The sequence below is a fragment of the Nestor notabilis genome, unplaced genomic scaffold (assembly GCF_000696875.1).
Source record: "Nestor notabilis isolate BGI_N333 unplaced genomic scaffold, ASM69687v1 Scaffold31928, whole genome shotgun sequence".
Taxonomy (NCBI): Eukaryota; Metazoa; Chordata; class Aves; order Psittaciformes; family Psittacidae; genus Nestor; species Nestor notabilis.
This window is the reverse complement of record NW_009941121.1, coordinates 1-17,241: the sequence shown is the minus strand read 5'-3', so window position 1 is coordinate 17,241 and position 17,241 is coordinate 1. Positions and strand designations below refer to the sequence as shown.

General features: G+C 38.8%; 2 protein-coding genes across 3 annotated transcripts; both read left to right on the top strand.

Annotated features, from left to right (window-relative positions):
- The first annotated feature begins 2,773 nt into the window (after nt 1-2,773).
- NMNAT1 (nicotinamide nucleotide adenylyltransferase 1) lies at nt 2,774-5,122 on the top strand. The gene is made up of 4 exons (XM_010020716.1): nt 2,774-2,891; nt 3,294-3,477; nt 4,157-4,302; nt 4,722-5,122. Exons 1-4 carry the CDS (start codon nt 2,774-2,776, stop codon nt 5,120-5,122), a joined length of 849 nt encoding a protein of 282 aa, XP_010019018.1.
- A 5,012-nt stretch (nt 5,123-10,134) lies between these two features.
- On the top strand, nt 10,135-13,698 carry RBP7 (retinol binding protein 7, cellular). 2 transcript variants are annotated; one of them, XM_010020713.1, is made up of 5 exons: nt 10,135-10,259; nt 12,643-12,821; nt 13,086-13,187; nt 13,498-13,530; nt 13,613-13,633. In XM_010020713.1, the coding sequence occupies exons 1-5, from the start codon at nt 10,187-10,189 to the stop codon at nt 13,631-13,633; spliced, it is 408 nt and encodes a 135-aa protein (XP_010019015.1). In that variant the 5' UTR covers nt 10,135-10,186. The 2 variants fall into 2 exon arrangements, with proteins under 2 accessions (XP_010019015.1, XP_010019017.1); XM_010020715.1 differs by having other exon boundaries at nt 13,498-13,698.
- Nucleotides 13,699-17,241: the final 3,543 nt, after the last annotated feature.

Here is a 17,241-nt window from a genome sequence, read left to right as displayed (position 1 = left end):
GTGGGGAGGAGGTTACCGGCACGGGCGGAAAGCGGGAGCGGTTGCCGTGGAGAGCTTCCATCAGGAGCCTGCGCACCGCTAAGTTCATGCGCTTAGATTCTACAGCCGTATAAGCATGTTTAACAAGGATTTACATCAGAAATAATAGAGCAGATTGACCAAAGCATGCTCAAAATTGCCTGCTTATCCACAAAAGGCAACCGTCTGGGGTTCTGAACCATCCCCAAACCTACTGCTGGCGTACTTCATTCGTTTTTAGGGCAAATGCTTGTCCAACCAGCTAAGCACCAGCAGGCCTGCAAGTGGTACACACTAAACATTCGTAAGATAATGAGATGGTGTATCAGCATATATGTAAAGGAGTACATCCCAGGGACCTCATTTTTCCTTCTGAAGAAGGAGGGAAAATGATCCAGGATGCCCCACATGCATGGAGAATCAGCGAAGACCACTTTACCATCTTAAAGAGATTTTACGAATATTTGATTTAGTATTTGGCATAAGGTAGCATTCATTATTTCGAGACTGTTCTAAGTTGTGGAACTAAATGCCACAGATGTCTGTACAGCAGGAGCAGGGCTGCTGCTTGAATATTCTAGTCAAACTGTAATAATTAGACTGGTGTCACGCAGTGTCAAATTACACTTAATTCATCAAAACTACTCATGTTATAGAACAAGAAGAGGCATGGCTTCATATACAGCTCAAGTAGTGGCTGGGCTTCAGTCACCACTGGAACCTTGTCCTTTTCTCTCCTGGGATGTGCAAATTGCATAGCTTTTCCCCAAAAGTTAGAGCTACATGCAAGTTCTTCCACGAAGAGCAGATCCCAGCTGTGATGGAGCTATGTTGGTTATGAGGATTACAACATCATGTACGATACTGTGAAACCAGTGCTGGACAGAGGATGTCACTGTGAATGAGGAGACTGAGGCACTGGGCAAGCTACTAAATCATATTAATTTCTGTGCAGATACAAAACGCTGCAAGGTGAACTCATGATACACTAATTGCCTGTTTCTGAAGAGTCTCTAGCAGCATCAAAAAGGACACCTGGCCAATGCCAGAAAAGACACTACACATTTCCAGCTTAAAATTTTCTACTCTTTTTGCCCTTACTTCTTTAAGGAAAAAACCAACCCATTTCAGATGTGCAGCATAAGCCACTTTCTTTAGAAAGTGGGGCTTCAGACAAAGGCAAGTCTAACTCCTTTCCCTGGCTGTTCCCATAGTAACTTTCCTAGCCCATGCCCTACGAAGGCTGCACTCCAAGGAACGCCAACACTTCAAATGCTGAACTACTCTTCAGTAATAAAGAGTATTTCTAAAGTCTGTAAAACTTGAAAGCCCGGGAAAGTACTAACACCTGCAAAATGCCTTGCAAGACCCTTTTATGCAAGGGCTGTTTGATGTTGGTGCACAGTAGCTGATACAAGGTTAGCTGTGATGACATCTTACTGCTGTGGTGGCTGCGAACATCACTCAGCCTCTCTGTAAAGGAGACAGAATGTGAGGGTGACCTTCTGGGATTTTTCCAGGCTGCGGTGTTGCTGTAGAAACAATAGCAGATGTCTCAGACAGCCACAGCAGGAGGATGGCCCATAATATATTCCAGTATTCATTTGTGTAGGGCCAGGCTAAGGGAAACTCTTGGTAAGTCAGAATATACTCATGAAAGAAAAGAACACTGAGAAGCAAAAATCCATGTAGTGTGAGGAGAAATGAAAAAGTAGTGAAATTTCCTTATTTTCACCAATTCTTAAGCAGTTTTCTGAAAGCAAAGTTCAAAATTGGATCAGTGCTGTTGTATATTAAAAAAAGGGAAGAAAATCTGGTACTTAATTGCAGATTTTACTAAACCTTTTAAAATTCACTGGTTTCTAATCATCTGTTCCACTGGTACACCTACCACACACTTCCTGGAACACGATGTAGATCGGATGTTTTCATGTTTAGGCCATAGCACTTTCTTCCCACATACCATAAGAATGTGCTAGCTAAATAAATCCCAAATGAACAAATGCTAACTCTCCTCTCCTCTGGAATTTAATGCAATGTAATGTCACATTTACAGATTTTGCTGGAAACACTAGCTGCAGTTTAGAGTAGCAGCTCTGGGAACTGTCACAGGATGTTCTTCCCCCTCCTCCTCCCTGTGAGCACTAGAAGTAAGGAAGTTGATTGGCATTGGCATTTTTAATAAACAGCAAAGTTCTAATCAGATTTAGCCTGCAATCAGTACAGATTATCTCTCCTTGTGAAGTTTTTGTGCATGAGCTGCTCTTCTTCAGTGGGCAGTATGCTGTCCTCTTTAGGCAAGCAGCCTGTTTTCAGTGATTTCATTTTTAAGATGTTTCCTTTTGGATATAGGAGGGAATTGCAGCTGCAATTATGTATGTCTTCTTCCTAACACACTCACTTTCCTCTACATCCTTGATTTCTAAAGCCTCACAGGAGAATTATCCTCTTTTCTGCACCACAGTGCCACTGCTGACTCAGCTCCTTGCTTTGTACGTCTATCCTGGGATAACCAGAAAGAACTAGAAGTGGTGGTTTTAATCTCTTAGAAATTGGATCATGCAGTATCACACAAACAATCCCAGGCCAAATGTTGGTGGAAGAAAAAGACAGTGTTCAATCTGATCTTGAACTCTTATGCTTATTGGCAGCACAAATAAGTATGAATAACTTTTTCTGATCTCATCTCCTCTTGTATTGGCTGGAAACTAGCACCAACATTCTGCTCTTGACTCTGTAGCTGCAAGAAATAGCTATGGAAGACTCCAAAAAGAAGACTGAAGTGGTACTGCTGGCCTGTGGGTCCTTCAACCCCATTACCAACATGCACCTAAGGCTATTTGAGCTGGCTAAAGACTACTTCCATGAAACAGGTAGGATGGTAATTTATAGCATTCAGGACAGCTGTGATAACTATTTTTTGAAACACTTAATTAGATATTGAAGCTAGTATGTGTGTATGTATCATACAAAATCGTGTAGGCCAAATACATGAGAAAACAGCCTTATAGATCTGTTGCTTATTACTAATTTTAATGTATTATAGTTTTTCTTTATTAAAATATCTTTCTAATATATCTTACTAAACATTTAATTGTGCTGCCTTACACACTGGCAGAAGCGTACTGTCTACTGGACTGGCTGTCAGAGCTGGCACTGGTGTTCTTAAGAGGTTGCAGTGAGGAATGCTTATGTCCTAGTTTAAATACAATACAGTGGAAGTAACATCTGCTCGACCACTTTTCATGTTCTCATGTTATGTGTTTTTTCCACAGGAAAATACAAAGTCATCAAAGGAATAATCTCACCAGTAGGTGATGCGTATAAGAAGAAAGGTCTGATCAGTGCAGATCACCGAGTAGCTATGGCAAAACTAGCTACAAAAAACTCTGACTGGGTGGAAGTAGATGATTGGGAAAGCAGCCAGAGTGAGTGGTTGGAAACACTAAAAGTTTTAAGGTATTCTTCAGCCAAACCTTAAAAAGTCTTAAGAACATATAGAAGGATAAGGAATGGTGTCAGGTCTAACAAGCTGGAATAATAGGAGGCTAAGCCCAAATCATATGAAGAGACTCGGGGAATCCAGAAGTACTATTTATATGAGCATTGTAAATGAAAGATTGCACCATTAGTCCTAAACATACAGAAAATGAGCCTGTGATAATATTTTGAGATAGATTGTTTCTTTTGCTTAATTCAGTTTTTGTGCTGAAAAGGTATTCACAAGGAAGGACAAGAGACTAGAATGGGGTAGACACATGCTGTGCAGGCTTCCCTTGTTTGATTCTGATAGTGCTCTGCTGCCCATTTCTGTATTTCAAGGCTGGCATGAGAACTGTCTGAAGGAATATCTTTTTTTAAGTTTTTTACTCTTTCAGTCACTGAAGTGGTTCTTTTTAAAATGAATCATTATTAAAAAAATAAACAAACCAACCTTAAAGTTGTTGCTTTGAAATCTTTCCACTTTGACCATCTTATGACCCAGCTTTCAGAAGTCCCTGTTCCACTAGGTCAGTTCTTGGATGGTTTGTCTGTGAAAGTTCTGCAGGAGGAAGCAGTGACAGATCATTTAGTAGACCATATTCTTGCCTATGTTCTCCTGCATCTTTAAAATACCTAAAATACATCTGTTTTGCAGGTACCATCAACAAAAGCTTTTATCTCCTGATCCCACAAATAGCCTGCAGAATGCTATACCTTTAACAAAGCCAGGACGGAAGAGGAAACAGGAACCAAATAGGCATGAGCCCGTTAAAAAGAAAAATCAGAGTCCAGATATAAAAAGTTAAGTCTGTTTGGAAATTAAATGCTTAACAATAGTCACTATTTCAAGGGAGTTGTGCTGATGAGTAGCTTTTTTTAATGCTAGTTCTTGGTTCTGGTTTCTCTTTGATCCCACAGCATAAAGCAGTAAGCTTTGTAAGAAGACAATTTTATCGGTAAAATATATAGCATATGCACTTGTAGAGGGTATTTTCCAGTCCTTTTGGATGAAGGGACTCCCATAACTTTTCTTCCCCCAGAAAAATCCTGTATTAAGGCTACTCATTATAAATTATATACTTGGAGTCTTTTTATTTCATTCCATTGTCTCTTATTAACCAACGATTAAAGGTAGCCTAGAAATTAAATGTCCCCATCAAGTTGGCTAAAATCTGGTGGACTAAACAAAACCCTGTTTCTCACTTATTTTTCTATTTAAGGTGCCCCACAGCTTAAGCTGCTTTGTGGAAGTGACATGCTGGAGTCTTTCGGGATCCCCAATCTGTGGAAGTTGGAGGACATCACTGAAATTGTGGAAAATCATGGCCTTGTATGCATCAGTAGAGCTGGAAACAACGTTCAGAAATTCATCTATGAGTCTGACATTTTGTGGAGACATAAGAATAACATTCACCTTGTGGAAGAATGGATCACAAATGACATTTCCTCCACCAAGATTAGGAGAGCACTGCGGAGGGGCCAAAGCATTCGTTACCTAGTGCCTGATGCAGTTCAAGCATACATAGAAAAACATAACCTCTATAGTCCAGAGAGTGAAGACAGGAATGCTGGGGTTGTCTTGGCTCCCTTACAGAAGAATACAAGGGATTCCAAGAACTAACAGGCACTATACAACTTTCTGCTGTGAAAAAAAAGCTACAGTTCAGTACAGGAAAGTATGTTTTTTAGGGGTTGTTTTTTTGGTTTGTGTTTTTTTTTAAGTTAAGAGCAGGCTAATTCTGTGGCTTTAGTACCTATGTAGTTGCTGTTGAGGTTTGGTGCACTCAAAAATTGGACCTACACAATCTTTTTTTAAATCCAATAATAAGACCTTCATGTTTAAACATTTTGTCACAGTGCAGTGAACTAAATACAAGAATTCACACTTGCTTATGAAAGGTAAAACTTAACAAACCAAAGGAGAGTGTTTTGATTAGTTTTAACTCAGACCGCTTGGAGTCTTATTTTTAGCAACTTCCAGTGTCTTAACAGACAAAGCCATTTTATTTCAAAATGTACCACTTACTGGTAGGAAATCTATTTAACTTTTTAAGAAATTGCCAACATGTACACCTCAAAGAAACTATTTTGCTCTATGCTGGAAGGGAAAAAAGTTATTCCTTGCTGAAGTGGTGCTAGATACACCATGCTTTGAGCTGCCTGCCTTTTAGATACACAGCGTGTTTGTCTGCTGTTGTGCAATTTGCTCCCAGAAATGCCTTGTGCTTTACTTCATTCATGTTTCCAAAGCTGTACTTTAAGCTCAGCACTGTTCTCATTGAAGGACAGACCTACTTCAGTGACTGGTTTATGGCTACTGATTTAATGGATAGAAATTAGTAATAGGGTCATTGCACTGATTCTAAGACGGTTCTCCATTTATTTCAAGTAATAAATGACCTTTTACTTTTGAGGCAAATGTATATAGCCAGAATTGTTTCCTGTAACTGGAGTTGAAAAGAAATGGTAGGACATTAAGACTGTGCATAAGTGAAATGGTTTTCTTTGCTAGAAATCTGGTTTTTGAATCTAGCAGTATATTGTCTGCTTTATGTGAATATAAACAAGAGAGGCACTGTGAATGTCATGGTCTTAGAATTCTATCTCCCTTTATTTGCTGTCATCCCATTTGTGTTTTGGTTATGTGCCTTATAAAAAATGTCAAGGTTTCCAAGATGCTCACTAATGGGTCAACAGCTTTTACATACAATCTCCACAAGATGACTCGGTTCGCATTTTTCAGATCACCAAATCCAGCAGAATGGGAGATTCTCAGGGCAGGAAGCCTAGAACCAGGGACATGTTCCCAGAACATAACTGTGACAACCCATCATCCTCCTCCCCTGGGAAGGGGATCCTCAAATAGCTGAGGGAGCAGTCTAGGCATCTCTAGTTGCTTAGTGGGAATGTGGAAGCCAGAAGCAAAATGCAGAATATTGCAGGCAGCCCTGGGGCCTGTGAGGCTCATATAAAACCCAGGAGGGGAGTTGAGACACTATTGGGAAAACCTGTAATGCCCAGTGGAGCTAGCACTGGGCATGCAGACTTGGAGCCCCACATGAAATTCTGCACAATTACTATACACTAGAACATCTGTGTTCTAGCTCTGGCTGTCTACAGACAATCAACAGGGAGATTGGTGTAATATCAGATCACAACTTGGACATGCATCTGTAACTGCTCTGTGACAGAAAGTACCATCAAGGATTCTTTTCTTTTGTTTTTTTCTTGATGATTCCTGCATCAAATGTGCTCCATCTGCCATTTGTCCCCTAGAGCTCAGGCAAGCTTACACTGTCATTTTATCGTCAATAGTAAAAAGGTACTGATGGTAAATTATGCCCCCTGCAACACCTTAGCAATCAAACTGCCATAACTGGTTGAAGATAAGTATATTGTTCATGGTGTGTAGGAAAGCACAAGACCAACTTTTCTCTCTCACTTGCTGTCTGTCTTTATGACTGACAAGAGTAGAGGGCAAGAAAGATTTATTTTCAGCACTCAAGTCAACCAGTGTGCTTCTGAATAACCAGAGCACATCCTTCTAATAAGAAAGCACCCTATTGATGTGATCACTTTTCAGAGTAAAACTGCACTTTAAGTCTAGGTTTATTCTTCTAAATAATGATGCTGTTGTGTGTTGGTGCACTTTGTGTAACTCTAGAGAAACTGCAAATTCAGTAGGATGTTTTATAAAGCTTGGGTCTTCAAACAGTTACATTTCACTGGGTTTTCATGTAGTTATGTGTGATAGGTCTTTCAATAAAATAAATTGCATGCAGTATGCTAATTTTAGTCATGCTGTTATTAACCAAATCTGATGTCTGATGACTATGTGATTTTTAAGTAGGTAGAATGGTGTCAGTACAGTTTTGTATATACAAAATAGAACATTGTTCAAAAATTACACTGACTGCTGAATATTGATCTTTCATTTTACCCATGGGATCCAGAAACCTGCCTGGTACAGCACTAGAAGTAACCTCACACTGTGTTCAGTTATTAAAATCGGCATCACAGTCAGTGATGTGGCATATCCAAAACGTTAGCTATGACTTTCAAGAATGGACTAGATCTCTAAGAGAATCTATATACTTGAAAAAGTCAAGTCTGTGAATAATGCAGTTCACTGAACTTCCTTCTAGAAGATTTAAAATGCATTCATGAATGTCGTGCAAACAAAAATGAGGCGTATTTTTTTTTTACATCACTGCACTTAGTTCTGCTCTGTCAAGAGAACTCAGGGCTTGTACACCACACGTGTAATCCAGACTCAAAATATTTTATGAATACTGCAGCAGTATTTATGAATACTTCATCTACTTCTGATATAAGGGCATAACCTGAATGGAATGAGTTAGATGCTCAGTGCTGCACTGCAATTAAGATGGAAAAAATACTTTCCACAAAAAGAAAATTAGGGACTTTAATGGAGAAAGAAATGAACCATCCTGTGACACAACCAGGCCACATGTCAGTTCTTACAAAACATTCCACAGGCAATTCTTTGGCTGAGCCTTGAAATAGTAACCCTGGTAGCCTTTATAAGTCTTAGTTTTAAATTAAGTATTGATCTACAGAAAGAAGCACCACATCCCAGACAATCTGCATTATCTTAACTTTCAATTAAAATGTTACATCCAGGCTTTTACACAGGCCTCATCCAAGTACTGACTTATCTTTACTTGGAAAAGTCAGTAGTATTGCAAGAGCGCTTTACTACCATACATAGTGTTTGCAGTAACAAATTGTGGGTGAAATGTTACTATTTGTGTCCAGGCGAAACAGTAATTATCATTTCTCTGTGCTATTCCTAGCTTATTATAGGATAGAGAACAATGTCCATCTGCAAACAGGAAACAAGCGTTGACGTTCTAATTTCCTGCTAGCGTGATCTGTGAGTCATGTAGGTCAAACTGTCAACTCCAAATGTAGCTAAGGTTCAGGGAAATGTAATTTTCTTTGCAAAATATTATCTTTTTATTCAGCCTAACCTGAGTCAGTGAACAGCTGAATGCAGTAGTTATGGGTGAGTTTCCTCATTCAAGATTCAGAATAAGCAAATTCCCTTTCACTATGGTAGTAATACAGTTACGATTTCCCTTGCCCATGAATTTTGGGGTTTTCTTTTAATGTAGCCTTCATTATGGTACTCGTTCCATGTGACCACTTAAGATGTGGGATTAAGCTAATGCTCAAAAAATACATGTGACTTTAGGAATTATTCTTTTCTCCATTTTACCGGTGAGGAAACTGAGGTATGAAGTCATCTACCTGTCCTGTACTTGGCAATTCTGGAGTGCCTAGTTGTTCAGGATTATGAAATTTCTATTTCTCACTTGCTAGGTTGTAACAATAAGGCATACAGCTTGCAAAAAGTAACCATAGATGGAGGAACTACAAGAGGTTGGACAATTATGTATCTTACTAAGGCAAAAAAAAAAATCTCACTTCCAAATTCCTTATATATCCTTTCTGTCTGAAGTCAAGCATTATTTATTCACTTTTCCAAACACTTTCCTGGGTCATAACTTAGGAGATTTCTTTCACTTCTTTGCTCAAGATAAAAGTCCAACAATGAAGCTTGCCTGCTGCATCCTATGCACTACTCCCTGTATGCAATATAGGATCTAATAAAGCACCAGTGGGAATAATTTCTGTATCCTTTCCTTTACAGTGTGTTTCAAAAATAAAAAGCAAAGGAGGGAGCTACATCTTCCATATACACAAAAGTAGCTTTTGATTTGTTATTGGCTATTTTTAGGAGTAGAAAGTGGATTGCATGAACAGGTATTCTTCCTGTTTCCCATCTAGGAAAACATAAATACAGAGCTGCAGAACTGGGAACAGAGCTCAGGCCTCTGAATCTGCTGCCTCATGCCTAGCTGTTACACGAATTTTCTGCCTGGTAAGGCATCTGAGAAAAAAAAGGAATTTTTAACGTATACATTCATTTAACTAGGATATAACTAAGAGCATCAAAAAAATCAGAGCACAAATAGGTAAACTGTGGCATAGTAGAGCTGTGTTGAGAGTCACATCAGAGAGTAACATACACAGACAGGATTTGTCTGACACTTTTCTGTTATAACCACTAGACAGTGATGTTCTCTACTATTCACTCCAGACATAAACCAGCAAGATAAAATGCTTGTCTCCATTACTGTGTCAGAGGTACTGCTTTAAAATTTGCTGATACAATACCACCCACAGCTTAACAGTCAATCCCTGTCTGTTCAAATACAAAATACAGCTTGTATTTCAGTGGATAGACCACCTTTTCAACACATATGTAGATTTCAGATCATAAAGCAATAGTTCTAATACACATGCAGGGACTTTTAGAAATGACAAAATCTGTCCACGATTCCCTTTTCAGTATACAAGAGGGATCAGTTCCTCAATGCAAACCAGTTTTTAGTTTGCACTGCAACTCTTGGGCTATTAACATTTGCTCCACAGAAAGATTTCAGTAACTGACCTTTTCCCTCCAATGCAGCTAAAGCTGATGTACAAATACTCTCTTGCCTATTGGCTCAGCAGAAGTACCCTTCCCCTCTATCAGTAAGGCTCTGAGATGTAATCCCACCCACAGTGTTCCTCATATAAGGCCAGGTTGGAAAATATTTCTTCAGTTTTGATTTTAGGCCAGAGGCTGACTGCATCTTCCTTCTACAGTCTGGCAATGCCTGTGGATTTCAATGGGACCTGGAACCTTGTCAGCAATGACAACTTTGAAGGTTATATGGTGGCCTTAGGTAGGTGCAAATACCTGGTTCTATCCTTCCTGTAAGGGTCCTCTTGAATTTTAGAAGTTTGAGTTCTTCTAAAACCTAGATATTGCTGAAGCTTTTCTCTCTGATAACCAATGGAAGGAACATAATAGGGAATGATAAACAGACAACATTAACTATACTTTATAACCTGTCACCCAAGAGTCATGAATTTCTCAGCCTAAATACTTGTTTTAAAAGTAGAATGTTTTTATAGCTTTCATCAGAGACAGGGAAGAGCTTGCCCTGTCCACGCACCTTTTCTTGCCTTTGAGCACAAACTTACAGAACCTATGTAAAGTAACAAAAAAAAAAAAAAAGCTCTTGATTATTTGCCACCTCCAGGCAGTTGTTTAGTTTAGAGTCATGTACCTTTAAACAACTTACAAAATCCTTCTCTCATTACTGTGACTTGTTGATCAGTCTCTCTAACTGTCCCTTTTCTGGAGTGCTTGAAGCTAACCTCTTAGCTTGTTAAGATCTCTTAGAGAGAATAACAGTGCTTTAACAGGGAACTAAAAGTTCTTGGTACTTTATTAGCTTTCTTGTACAAAGCTTATTACAGATGGTGACAGCAGGGAACCTTGTGTGCTGCCTTCCCTTCTCCCTTCCTTTCCCACCCCTTTCTGCCTTTTTGACTTGTGTAAACTGATGACCAGCTGCATCCTTTGTTGATTATTGTATACACAACTAGAATGAAATCTGTTCTGTGGCTGTGTCTATGCTAGGTGACCTACTTAAGCAGGCTAGTTGGTATCTTTAATATGGTGAAAGAACTCTGTTTCTAATCCTTCTAATCAACAAGAAAAAAAAAAATGTTGCTCTCATAATGAGAATTTATTTGTCAGTTTGAATACTAAGTAATATACTCCTAATGTTCTAATGTCTTCAAATGGAATAGGGATTGTCTGTTCCTTAATAATAAACATTGTTGAACTAAGTAAAGGGCTTCTTAAAGTTAACTAGCAATCTTGTGAAAAATGCAATTTGTTTTCAGAATGTAATTGGAGGAACTTGCTTAAAAGTAAAGGCAAAGAATCCTGTTGATGGTTTACAGCCTATCTTTAATTACTCCTGCTTGGCTGCCAGTATACTGAATAAAACAAGGACTGAAACCAGTATTGTAGAGCTTGAATTTAAAGCTTTTCTGCCAGGCTAAGTAGAGTCAAGAGGCTAATATCCTATCAGCTGAGAAACTAAAGGGTTTTGGATAAGGATATGGCTATTACAAGCCTAGCCATACTTTCAGTTTGATACTGACCTCTAACAGTAGATTTGTAAGTAGTTTGTGCGTATACATTCTTTCAATAATGTTAAGGCTTCCTGGGTATGGCTGTTGCTGATACTGAATTCAAACCCCTCTATGCTAAAAATAAACTGATAACCACATAAAAACATGACTGACAGATTCTGGCACTTTTATAATGCATACCGTAATTAAGCCCCACTCAAACACAGACTGCATAAGGAGCCATGTGGTTCAACACATGGTAGCTGAACGACCCTGTCAAGATCACAACTCCATTCTGCATAAAGTGAGAAACTTCTCATGGTCCTATAAAACAAAAGTTTTAATCTAGGTAATGAAAACAACTAAATCAATCAATACACATTTTACCCATCCCCTTCATGAAAACTCTGAGCATACTGTTGGGATGCAATGTAATTCAGTTGCCTGCCAACTAGATGGCTGTTCCTCTAAAGAAACAAACATTCACTGGAGAAATAGAAGAAACTTTAGAAGCACTGCTTTAAACTCAGTATTACCAAGGACATAAGGATCATTACAGAAAACCAGGAAATCTTTTGACAAGCGTGATGTTTTCTGGTTGCACTTAAAAAGTGTTAGTGACAAGTAGCATGTTCTGAAAACAAGACTGACTAATTCATTTTAAGACTGTCCTTCATTTTACCCTATTTAAGGTACAGGGCGAGAAGATTTCTTGTTAATTCACTTAATGCCCTTCCTCTCTCAAAGGATAGAAATAGGCATTAACTACTCCTTCTATCTAAGCAGCAGGTAAGCAAGGCTTGCACCAAGCTTAGGGCAAGTGTGTGGGGAAATGAACTCCTCCCAACTTCTAAAAGGACTCTTCAGACGCAAAGTCCTAGAAATCTTGCATAGGAATTGTGCAACCATTGAGCAAACTGGTTTCCAAAGAGCAAAATGTACAAGAACATGACTTGAACTGTGTAATGTACAGCTTTAAACAAAACAAAAACCCAACAACAACCAAACCACAAAACCTTGCATAGTAGTAAGGTAAAACTATCTAAGAAATGCTTCTAGTAGTAATAAAGGCTAAGTCCTGGCTGTCAAAATGGCTGCTGATAAATACAGCTCTGACCTTTTTGCCTCCCACCCAAGGTATCGACTTTGCAACACGCAAGATAGCAAAAATGCTGAAGCCTCAGAAAGTGATCAAACAAGAGGGCGATTCATTTTATATCCATACCACTAGCACATTCAGAGATTATATGCTTCAGTTCAAAATCGGAGAAGAGTTTGAAGAAGATAATAAAGGCCTGGATAATAGAAAATGCAAGGTAAGACTGAATATATAAAATCAAGAGTCCACGACAAAATTAAGATGCCATGATCAATAAAGCTACTTGAGCTGAAATTGTCTCAAGAATACTATTTGTAATGCAGTGCAGAGGTGGGAGCCTGAGTTACAGGCATGGAGTTTCACTGTCCATCAGAAGCAGTACTTAGGTCCCCTTTTATCCAGGAAAAAAGGACATTGTGTATGAGTATATTGCAGAACTGAGACAAAAGACAGACAGAAACACTTGTTTTCTCTTCCACAGAGCCTAGTTACCTGGGAAAATGACAAACTTGTCTGTGTCCAGACTGGTGAGAAGAAAAACAGGGGCTGGACTCACTGGCTTGAAGGAGATGACCTCCACCTGGTATTTACTTCAGATTTCTACTAATTCTGTCTCTATATGAAAAAATAAGATCTATAATGTGGGCAGGGTGTGCACAAGCCTACTTTTAACTCTGTAGTATTTGTAATGGATGGTACATAGAAAGCACATTCTGCCTTGATTTTAGGTTAGGTGGAACAATTTAAATTGAATTCAGAATGTTAATCATAACTTATTAGCATGGCAGCAGAGTAGTGGTCGGTAGTCATGGCAAAGGTTTTATACTCACCTTTAGAATCAGTTCCTTTGATTACTATATACATTTATACTTTTATTTGGGTTTTGTTTGTAGGAGCTTCGTTGTGAGAATCAAGTATGTAGACAGGTCTTCAAGAGAGCTTGAACATTTGTTCCTACATGGAGAGACAGCTATGTACAGGAGGATCTGCATCCTTGGGTCCAGCAAGGTTTTTATGGAGAAGAACTGATTCCTTGTACCTGTTAAATAAATGTTGTGATGTCTCTGGCTCAGGAAGTTACGTCTGCTGTTGCCAGTTCTGATTTTTGCTAATAAATGTCTAAAACCAAACCAATCTTCAGTACCTGACTTCTGAATGTGGTTTTGGAGGAAAAAACAAAACCAACCCAATACGTAAGTGATATGCCTTGGGTCTCCAGTTAACTAGAAGTGTAAATCAAAACAAGAAAACCTGTGTACTCTAAAGGGGTGTGCCAACATCAAACAAAAGAGAGGGGGAATGGTGGTACAGAAGTGAAGATATCAAAGCAGACGAAGGATAGATTTCTTACTCAAAATGCTTCTCTTCAAGATGCAGAGCAGTTGTTAACTCCACTTGCTTGTGTCTTAAATGTGTAATGCAAGGTCCTATATTGTTTTCTAGCTGCTTTGTTCTCAAAAATAATTAGGTTCAGCTTACCAGAGGAAACCAGCCTGTGATGAAATCCCAGAAAAATGAAGATCGGTCTGAGTGATCCATGCAGATTTCAGCCTGCAAAATAATTGAACTCTATAAGCACGTACACGGTGGGAAAACAGTGCTGCTTTAGTTAAGATTTATTTGCATACATCTGTTCAATTAGCTTAAATGGTTTTCTTTTTGACCTTGTGTAATGCTGCATAGAGAAGTAGGCTTTCTTCTGCCTCATGTAAACACATGTAGTGGTCAGATCAATCTGGTAGTTACATGTGAAATGAGTTGCTGCATATTGTTGCTAGCACTAACATTGCAGGGATTTTATCACTAGTGGAAAGAGTTTGATTAAATCTGGCTTAATTTTAGTATCTTAATTACTTTCTATTAAAAACACCTCTGAAGTAATCCCTGACATTTTAAAATGTTAGTACCACCTTTCTGGTAATTCTTGTCAGTTCAGAATTCTTAAAGCTGCCACCAGAGGCAGACAATATCTGATGAAGCACGGAGGCCTTCTGGTTAGACTGAACCCCCCCATATGATTACTAGAGCCCTACGTAAATTTAAGCTAGCTTCCAAAACATGAAGAGAAGAACTAGTACCCTTTAGACAGGGAAATTTGGGGAACCAGCCATAAAATGGTGTTTATTCTATAGATCCTGACAGTGTCTTTCTTCTGGAACCGAGTAGTTTTTATTTATTTAAAAAACAAAATTACTGTTTCCATGTTATTCTAATATAAATAACAAATTCGTGCAGCAGACCTAATGTGTCATGTTTATCAGCGATACACAGCATCAATAACGCACGCTTGGCTACTCCACTAGATGGCACCTCTAGAACATATCGAGTCCTTTTTGAAATTGTAGAGGTTCTTAACAGCAGTATTTTAAGTGTTAAATATTGCAGAACTCCTCAAACCTCACAGCTTTTAAGACATACATGAAAAGCAATACAGAAAGGTAACAATGACCTTAAGAACTCTATTAGTACAAAGAGAGACTCCAAGTAGACATCAGAAAAATGCAACCTTAGAAACCTGTGTGACTAGAAGTGCAATAATTCATTTGTAAGTCTGCTATTAGGAACTCCTTACTGTTAGAAATATAGAAAAGCTGTTATTAGCAGTGATAATACTTTTCTTCCTACTTTAAACTGCTGATTTGCAGGCAGGCAATGCTATGCAGAACTTGCTTGAGGATGCTTTGGAGATCTTGAGGATGAGAGAAGGTACTCCAGTGACAAAACTGCTTATCATAATTTCATTTCTATGCAAACGAATTCACATGCTTTCACAAAATACAAATTAAACATCTTGAAATGCAAGGTGAAACAAGTAAGGGAGCAGCCATATGTTCTGGAAGTAGGGGGAAAGAAAAGACATTAGGATAGCCTTTGCCAAGAAGATTGAGGGTTGGAACTAGATGACCTTAAAGTCCTTTCCAACCCTAACTATTCTATGATTCTATGATTCTAAGATATGCACTTTAACTATAAAACTGAAGGACAAGAACAAAACTTCCCAGAGGAACACCTGAAAGGAACTACTCAAAGGTGTTTCACTTCAATTATCTTACAATATTGCTTTGATGGTGAAACTTTTTCATCAACCAACCTCTGAGGTTTTTCAGTGCAAGTGCTAACCATGGGTATTACGATGATTTTAAGGTCTGCCAGCTGCTTAGGAAAGTACTTTATAGAGAGGTGAACAGAAATGTGTTGCCTTCTGGATTCTACAATCAAAATATATAATGGAAAACCAGAAGAACAGCCAGGATTCACAGTCTTCTTTAAAACACTCTCTTGATGAAAAAAAAGTTATATAGATGCTACCTAAAAATGTAAGGAGTCGAAACACTGAATGTGGCTCCTATTATTGCTTCTAAAAGTTGGTCTCTGTGGCAAAATGCAGACTGCTTTTGAATAGAGCACATAACTCTTCCCCAACATCATCATAAGAACCTTTAAGGTGACTAATTTTCACTCAGAAACTTTTAAGACACAAATTTGTGTGGAGTCTTCTAAGAATTTTCTTGCATACTACTCTGTGCAATGACTATATAATACAGAATAAACCAACAGTATAGCATAAGAGCAAACTGCAAGTGCAATCATGTAAAAAGCCTCTGCTTTGGACTGTAGTCCCAACTCCGTTGGAAAAAAGCGAAATACATAGTCCCAAGGAGATAAAGAAACACACAACAAAGCATAATCTAAAAATTGAAGGTAACAATACACACACGATCTACAAAAAGTCCAGCGATACATATTATGATCCAATTATTTACAAGGTGCCCATTCTGGGCATCTTGGTTAAGTCATCAAAAACACAAACACAGAACAAAAACATTGTTCAAACACCTTTAAATCAATACAACACATTAAGATGTACTGGCACACAAGACCAAATACCATCACTGCCTCATATATGCATAAAAAAAACCCTGCTCAATTTTGTTGCTTTATGATTATTTGCAGTGTTTATGGAATGATACCTTAGATCTACACCTTGCTCACACAACCCAGTTTACTTCCATCTTAAGAACATCCTGTTGTCCTCCTTTTATGGGATTCTTTCACTTGCTGAGTCAAACTACGCTGCCCTGTGCACAGCTGTCTGTTAAGATGTTATTATTAGTGACTGTTCATCATGGGGCAAAGACCTGCTGATGCAACTTACTTTTTTGTTCTCTTCCAAAATACCAATTCTCAAAACCCTTTTCTTTTTCACCTACATACATTATAACGGATCAGACAAGCACAGCTAGAAGCGAACATCTTAAAGCCAACAGAGACCTCGTTTTGTTCTCTGGAGTAGTTTCATTCCAAAGGCGAGGGGAAAGAGGATTAAAAGATTAACACTTTTCACAAAAATATAACTCTGTGGTATAATCAAAGAAGTAGGTGCAGAAAAGTCTGTGTTTTGACAGAAGAGAAAAATACCTCAGGTTCAGACTACACTCAGAAAAGGCTGAGGCTCACAGGGGGCTTAGCGCCTTCCTAAGGTTGCAGTAATCAGACAACAAGCCTGAATTATCTGCATCCCTCGTCACTGAGGAGCGGTCAACACCTTAAAGGAGCGAGGAACGTACGGACCCGTCAAGAAGGGACGACTCCGGCCGCCCAACGCGCCCCGGCTCCCGCCGTCCCTCCCCGCGGCC